The sequence below is a fragment of the Cornus florida genome, unplaced genomic scaffold (genome assembly GCF_030987335.1).
Source record: "Cornus florida cultivar Cherokee Brave unplaced genomic scaffold, ASM3098733v1 CherokeeBrave_3.0.0_Hap2_Chr06, whole genome shotgun sequence".
Taxonomy (NCBI): domain Eukaryota; kingdom Viridiplantae; phylum Streptophyta; class Magnoliopsida; order Cornales; family Cornaceae; genus Cornus; species Cornus florida.
Genome location: NW_026775576.1, coordinates 9,411,418 through 9,419,994, shown reverse-complemented (window position 1 = coordinate 9,419,994; position 8,577 = coordinate 9,411,418). Strand labels below are relative to the sequence as shown.

Genomic DNA, 8,577 nt, shown 5'->3' with positions numbered 1-8,577 from the left:
TTAGGAATGGTATTTTACATCCTTCAATGACTAAGTCTATTTTTGGCATTCCATATATGCCATAACCGTTGCATGTCTTTCTTGGAGTGACTCCTACAAACTAGGAAATATTATAGGAGTGGGGAGTTGTCATTCTTGATGACTAGGTCAAAGGTACACATGGCTATCCCGATGATTGCCATGTGGTAGTAATGGACCCCATGTGTTCTTATGGTGAGCTTGTGTTTCACTGAATCCCTTCCACCTTTAATTCATTCTTTAGTGCCACGTATCAGCATCTGAACGGTTCCATACTTAAGACTTGAGTAGCTAGGTGGAACTACCTACAAGGTAGCATTCCTTTTCCCGTTGCCAGAACTAATCTGGTGTGGCAAGTTCCCTTATAACTCACCATATGTCAACTTTCCACTTGTCTAGATTTATGATATTTACAATTTGTATTTATGTTAAAGTCCTATTATATATTTTCTAGAATAATAAAATTTTATTTTCATAAGCACTAGAAAAAGTGTTATAAGTTATAATTCGTTGGGAGATACATAATATTAGTAATAATTAAAATACAAAAACTAGTATTTTAATTTTTTTTTTTTTTTTTTTTTAACAAAATGCAAGAAATCTATATATTTATTCTACATTCTTAAAAAAATGTTGTTTAAAATTTTCATATATGAAATGATTACTTAAAACAATTATAAAATAATAAAATATTAGGTACATTTTGATAATTATCATGTACTCATTCTCAAGTTCGACAACTATTAACGGAGGAGTATAATAAATTGTCAACCTAAATCTTAGGCTTTTTTCCAACACCGTGTGGATTTCTTGCCAAGGTAAAAATAAATAAATAAAAGAGTGAAATTGCACGGTAAGTGAAGGAAGCAAAACAAGCAAATCGAAGCTCTCACAAGCAGAACCATTAAGGAGGAAAAATCAAAAGAAACCATGAATAATAATTAATGATATAGATTTGGTCTAAATGCAATTAAGAAATGTGCATCATTAAATTTTACACCCCGTCACGCATATACAGTAGCGAAGAGCATGCGCAAAATCAAGAGTCCATGCAACTTGTAAGTCCCTCTATTTATCCAAATCTGCTGCAATCAAACACATTTAACATGACAAAAAGTTAAAGAGATTTATATAATCTATGAGTTCATGGAACCCAATAATTTAAGGGCGAGTTCCTCTTGCTCTGCCAAAGAAATGGAGTCAGCATTCAGACTCACTTTGTCCTCTTTCTTTCTTTCACCATCATCATTGTCACTGTCAAAATATATTTTTGACCTTTTATTTACCCGTTTCACACTTGCTTCTCCATCCGACTCCAAGCCATCATCCTCACCCTCTACATCCTCTTCCTCCCTTTGCCTCTTCCACTTCATCTTTTTCTTCATCCGTAGCTCCTTGCGGCGCTGACGGTCTCTAAGCTTGTCTTCCTTGTCCTGTTGTTTCATCTCTTCCCTCATCTCTGCGTATCTCCTATTTACTGCAAAATAAATAAAGCAAAATATTAGAGGCATATCAAAGACCGGTATGAAATCAACACATAGGATACACACACTAATTCAGCACAACCATAGTTTAGGTGTATAAGCAGTTTGTTTCATCTCCTGGGGTGGTGGTTGCAATGGGCATAGAGCAATCTTAATTACAATTATATTCTAATATATTTATTGGTGGTTGCAACGGGTAGGCCACATGATTGGATAGCCTCCTGTACTTGTGGTACCGCTAATCTGAATAAAGCCGGCATTTGATCCTGAGATCTAGTAGATTGCCTAGAGATTTTACCAACTACACAACCTGTCACCTGTACTTGTGGTGCCGCTAATCTGAATGAAGGCACCACTAATCTGAATGAAGGCGGAATTCGATACTGAGATCTGGTAGATTACCTTGAGATTTTACCAACCAGGCAAGCTGTCACCTTCTAAGCTACATCCAAATTACTGAAGTAAATATAAGTTAATGGTATAGTCGATTTTCAGGATCCGTTTTAATAAGCAATGTATTCCAGTTTTAGAACACGAATCAAGTATTAATAAATTATAGTTATACATTAAAAGGCCAAGTACTTTTTTTCTTTGTCTTGTTATTTATTTATTTAATTTTTTTGTCTTGACAAATAAGTCAAACACCTATTTTGGCCCTATGGGGGACTGAAACCCTCAACTTTCCATTTTTGGAAGTAAAAGAGATATCAATGGGCTACACCGTTTGGTAGTGATTTAAATTTGTCAAAATTAAAGAATTTTCTGAAGCAACATTGTGGAATAAAATATATAGATATATATATATATATATATATGAATTTAGGGTAAGTTACACTTCCTTAGGTTTGAGGTTAGTTCACTCGGGTATCAAGGTTGACCAAAATTACAAAGACCTCTCCTTTTGACATTAGTAAGCTGACAGCCGTTAAATTATATTGATTTAACAATACTTTAAAGAAAATTCATTTCATGTGAAAATACCTTATTACACCCATTAATAATAGTCATAAATGTCAGATTTCCCTTCCCCCATGCATTACATCCCCACCTACCCCAATTCTCTCTTTTGCCTTATGTTTCTCTAACACTTTTTTTGATAAGTAAGAATATATTAGAAAGCATTCAAAAGAGGAACGCATTCCAGAAACTATACAACGGCTAAAGCCACATAGAGGATCCCAAGGGACCAAAGGAACCCCAAAAAATCAGCAATTTCCTCTATAGATTTACAATTTCTCCCCGTCACCCAACTAAAAAGAGAGCTAATAATATGAAATTTCAAGGCCCCAATGGAGGATTCCTCCCCATTGAAAGATCTTCTACTCCGCTCTCTCCAAAGGCACCACTAAACGCAAAGGTTAATCACCCTCCAAAAAATTAGGCTCCAACAATTGTGGCTCACAAGGCAATGCAAAAGAAGATGATCTACAGACTCCCCATCCCTCTTACACAAGCAGCATAAGTTAACTATGTAATATGTCTTATCTTCCACAGATTATCCATGGTAAGTATCTTACCCCAAACTGCAGTCCAAACAAAAAAAGCAATTCTAAGCAGAGCCTTAGATCACCAAACTGTTTTCCAAGGAAAGATAAGCCCACGAAAGTCAGAGAGGCAACGGAATAAAGAACGGACATCAAACCTCCCCTGAGGAGAAGGCACCCACAGTAGATAATCAGATCCTCTCATCCACCTTCTGGCTATATAAAAGATTAAATAAGCCAAAAACATTGTCCAACTCCCAATCCTAAAAGGAACGCCGAACTCTCACATCACAGGTAAACCTACAGCTATCAAGTTGATAACAGTCGGCCGCCAGTGCATGCCTATCAACAACAATCTTATAAAGTCTGGGGAAAGAACAAGACATCAGGTAATCACCACACCATAAATCCTCCTAGAACCAAACATCCCTTCCATTCCGAGCTGTGAATCTGATGTGTTTACAAAACTCAGCTCAGGCCTTCCTAATAAACTTCCACACTCCCACACCGTTAGCAACTCTGGCCGGCCAAACGACCACCCGCCTCTCTCCTACCCAAAACAACATAAGATAACCTTCCTCCATAAACGATGCAGCTCACTACCGGATCTCCACAAACACTTACCAAGGAGGGCTATATTGAAGGGGGCCAATCTCCTAATGCCAAGACCTCCCACCTGAAGAGGCCTGCAAACATGATCCCAACGTACGAGATGATACTTGAACTCCTCCCCCTGACCACCCCACAGAAAATTCCATTGGAGTCTCTCAATCCTATCAACAACAGAGGAAGGAACCTGGAAAAGAGACAAGTTGGAAGGCTCGACAAAAGAATAACCTTCCCGCCCTTCGAAAGATACTGCTTCTTCCACCCAACCAAACTTCTTTCAACCCGCTCAATCACATGATCCCATCCTCCCACCCTCCCACCCTTCTCGATGAAGCACCTAGAGGCAAACCCAGATAAGAAATAGGGAAGTTCACCTCACACCTAAGAACCTCAGCAAAAGAAGCAAAATCCTCGACCTCCCCCACAAAACAAGCACACTCTTACCCACATTAACTTTCAACCTAGAAACTGCTTGAAAACACACCTCAAATATCTCAAGACACATCCGTATCGCAAAAAACCAGGGTGTCATCCGCAAACAGTAAATGAGAGATCTCCATCTAATGACCCAGATCGGAACCCACCCTAAAGCCCCTAATGAGGCCCAGATCCGCTCCGCAGCACTCCTCAACAACCTACTAAGAGCCTCCATAACAATGATGAACAAAAATGGAGAAAGAGGATACCCCTGCCGCAGACCCCGAGAACTACCAAAAAAAACCGGTAGGAGACCCATTCAGCAGAACAAAAAATCTAACAGAGGAAAAACAGACCTCTATCCATCTCCTCCATCTTTCTCCAAATCCCAGGCTCCCTATCAGATACAACAAAAAGCTCCAAGTAACATAATCATAAGCCTTCTTGATGTCAAGCTTACATAACAGTCCAAGAACACCTCTGGAGTCCACACACTCGCTTGTAATGAGAGTGGAGTCAAGAATCTACTGGCCACCAACAAAGGCGTTATGGGACTCTGAGATGACACCATCCAGGACCTCCCTTAATCTCAAAGCAAGGATTTTAGCAATAAGCTTATAAATGTAACCCAACAGACTTATTGGTCTAAAATCCTTAACATCAAAAACTCCACCCTGCTTACAAATGAAGGCAATGAAAAATGCATTAAGCAACTTTTCAAACCACCTATAAGAATGAAACTCATGAAAAGTGCACATAACCTCACTCCTTACCACCTCCCATCTATCCAACCATAGTTGTAAAAAGCGCCGAAGGCGCGCGCCTAAGGCGCGCGCCTAAGGCACAAGGCGCATGACTTGCGCCTGTATAGGCCCCAGGCGGTGATCTTTGAACAAGCGTGCGCCTTTACATAAGAGGCGAGAGGCCCCAGGCGTAGAAAAGGCGCGCCTCCTTTTATTTGTTACTATTTGCTATTTGTTTATTACTTATTATTTGGTTATTATTACTGTTTTAGCAACTTTACAAAAAGAAAAAGAATAAAATAAAAGCAAAAGCAAAAAGGAAAGTGTAAAAGTGAATCGAAGAGGAGGGGGGCTAGGGCTGAGAAACTTTGAAGCAAAATTCTGCAAGTTTGCGATTCTGCCGACAGAGGAAGCTTGTGATTTCCAGGTAAGTCCTTCTCCTTCTCCTCCTTCTTCTCTCTTCTTCAGATGTTCTTCTCTCTCTTTTTTTCTCTCTTCTTCTTCTTCTTCTTCTTCTTCTCTTTCTCTTTTTTTCTCTCCTTCCCTCTCTCTTCTTTTTCTCTCTCTTCTCTCAGCAGAATAATCTTCTTTTCTCTCTCTTTTTTCAACTTCAACCTTTCCTCCTTTTCTTTTGCTGCCACGTAGAGACATAAGTTACATAACTTCCCTTAGCCTTTTCTTTTACTCCCACGTCTCTTCAGAAGCAAAATTCTAGAAACCCTTTTATAACTGGCCTTTTCTTTTACACCTCCTTTTCTTTTGCTTGATTTTCTTATTAAAAACACTATTTTTATGCTAATTAAAAATAACTTGCTTCAATTACTTTTTGTTTTCCAAAATTTTCTCCTCTCAATTCAAGGAAAAAAAATTGTCTTCTCTGAAACTTGCTGTTTAATTATTAATTTATTAGAATCAATCTCATTTTTTATACTACCTCTCTATGACCTCCAACATGAATGGTACTATACATAAATCATTTGATGTCCCATAATTGGTTTTTAAAATTTAAACTTTGACTGTGTGTATTTGAAAGTTTAGGAGTTTCACAGTAGAGTAGTAAACTACTTAATTTTACTTTGAAACAATGTTTGAAATCAAAAGTGAGAGTAATATTCAATCTCAATTTTTTTTATTCAACATTTCATTTTCCCAATTTAATTGATTGGTCAAATAGGATTCCAAGTGAAAATTTAAAAAACAAAAAATTAGTTTTAAACTTAATCCTGTAACTAATTTGAACTACTTCATTAGACTATTAGAGTGATCATTAATCCTGTTTTTGTTTTAGTTTTATCTCATAATTCTCCTTAGTTAGACTTTTACATCTTTATATTAATATGTTTGATTATTCACTATTGAACTCAAGTAGATTTAGTTGGCTTTGGCATCTTTATGTTGAATATTGAACTTAAGTAATTGATTTAGTTAACTTTTGCATCTTTATATATACTATTGAATCTTTATTGGGTGAGGTTTGTTTTTTTTTTTTTTTCAACGTGCGCCTTGCTTCAGTTGGGCGAGCGCCTCACCTTGCGCCTCTGGCTCCAGAAGGCCTTTGCGCTTTTTGTCCGCCTTGAGCCTTTAACAACTATGTATCCAACAAAAATCTCATAGTAAAACAATCCGGACCTGGAGCATTGTCACCATTACAGCTCTTCAGAGCCTTCAGAACTTCCTCCTCAGGGAAAGGGATCTCGAGCCCATCCTATCCATCGCTCAGATAGAGTCAAAGTGAAGGCCGCCAAGGCGAGGTCTCCACCCAAAAGGCTCAGTGTAGAGTCTCTGAAAGAATGTACCAATCCCCCTACACACCTCCTCCTCCCTACACAACTCCACCCCATCCACTCGAACCCGCCCAATATGATTGCCCCTCCTATGGGCATTAGCAAGCCTATAGAAGACCTTCGTATTGCGGTCTCCTCCTTTAAGCCACAAAGCCTAAAATTTTTGACGGCACAAAATCTCCTCCATAATAGCAATCTCATCAATTTCCACCTGGCAAACTACTCTCCAACTACGCTGAGACTCCACAATCCCACCCACCCCTTCCATCCGATCAATCTTTGCAATTTCAGCAAGAGCCCTATTCTTCCTCCACTCCAAGTTCCCGAACACCTCCTTATTCCATCTTTTAAGCTCAGTGTTCTAAAAACGAAGCTTTTCAGCTAAAACAAAACTTGGGGTACCAACCACCCCAGCTTCCTCCCACCAAGACCGAACCTGCCCCTAAAAATCCTTTGCTCTAAGCCACATATTCTCGAATATGAAAGGGGTACTTCTAGCTCTCAAGCTCCCACAATCCAGGACTAATGGGATATGATCAAAGGTCACCCTAGCCAAAGCCACCTGAACAACATCCGGGAATTTCTCCTCCCAATCCCTATAAATAATCTTATCCGGACGGGAGAGAGTGGGCGAATCCCTACCACTAGACCAAGTAAAGACCACTCCCTCCAACGGTTATGATGATGTCCATCAATGAATTTTGAGAACTGAGACATAGCCAAGGACCATCTTCCGCCTGTAGATCTCTCTGTCGGGGACCTAACAGCGATGAAATCTCCACCCACAAACCACAGAAGAGACCATATCCCTTTGACTAAATTAAGCTCCTCCCATAACAAAAGTCTCTCACCATCATCCACTGCACATACACCCCTGAAAAAGCCCGCTTTTAAAGCCATCCTCCTTAAGTAAGAAGGCACAAGAGATGGAGAACCTCCCTCTCCAAGTGTCCACCCTCGACAACCATCTTCTAACCCACATGACAAGAATGCCTACAAAGGTTCCAATCGCGTCCAACGCCTCACTTCACGAACCTTCCTCCCCATAGGCTGCTAACCACCCTATCCATCATCAAAGCAACCTTCATTTCTTGAGGACAAACCACATGAGCCCCCCATTTCCTCAGCCAATTTCACCACCTTCCTCTTATCCGGATCATTGAGACCACAGACGTTCCAAAAAATAAGGCGTAACTTCATGAGGAAACAATGTCAAGCCCCTCCCCTTTACTCCTCCTTCCACCCCTCACTCTCTCCCTCTCCCTCTCCCTCACCATCCCCTCCTTCCCCCTATAATTGACATAAGAAATCAGATTTCTCACCGCCCTCTCTCCTTTCCAACAAGAGGGATTCCTCCTCCTACTCCCCTTCTGGGACTTCTTCTTTAACTCCCCTTCTCTCCCCTCCGCCGTCACATAAAGGACTGACAAGGCCTGATCTTTATTGCCCTCAAAGGAGACACCCAACAATTCACTAGTAACACCGATATTCTCCTTCACCTACTCCTTACCAAGATTAGTAAACTCCTGCCTTACAACATCCCACTCCACGCCTTCCGGTCTCACAACAGCCAAGGGATCAACCACCCCAAGATTTGCGAGGTCCTCCTTTGCCCACAAGATCAAATCAAAAGGCCCAACATGCTCCTCCCTCTCCGCACATCCCTCACCATCCTCCAACCCCTCCTCCTCACCAACACACGATAACCAGTCAATAGCACTATCACACCCACCTTCCGACCTATCAGCTTGAGTGTCCAGAGAAAAGTTATGCAGGTCATCATTTAGGATTCCATAATTTTTCAGCTCCTTGACCAACAAAGCAGCCAACTCGTCACAAAGAGTGATATGAACATCCCTTCCCACACAAACTGTCATCTTATCAGAAATCCAACACACAACATTCAACTGTGACGTCCTCAGAGTCCCTCCATCCAATCTGCACAAGCCCAAAGACCCCAGACAACCACCCCGACCCCCTACCAGAAGGAGGCTGAGCCGGAGAAGAAAATTCCGAGAGACCACCAGCATCCCCCCTA

At 40.6% G+C, this 8,577-nt stretch overlaps 1 protein-coding gene across 1 annotated transcript in view; it reads right to left on the bottom strand.

Annotated features, from left to right (window-relative positions):
- Positions 1-922: 922 nt before the first annotated feature.
- LOC132311092 (DEAD-box ATP-dependent RNA helicase 32) overlaps positions 923-8,577 on the bottom strand; it is a 55,331-nt gene continuing 47,676 nt past the window's right edge. Inside the window, exon 8 of the mRNA XM_059808820.1 lies at positions 923-1,495. Coding sequence (XP_059664803.1) covers positions 1,155-1,495 — 341 coding nt within the window. The 3' untranslated portion in view covers positions 923-1,154. The remainder of the gene's footprint in view (positions 1,496-8,577) is intronic.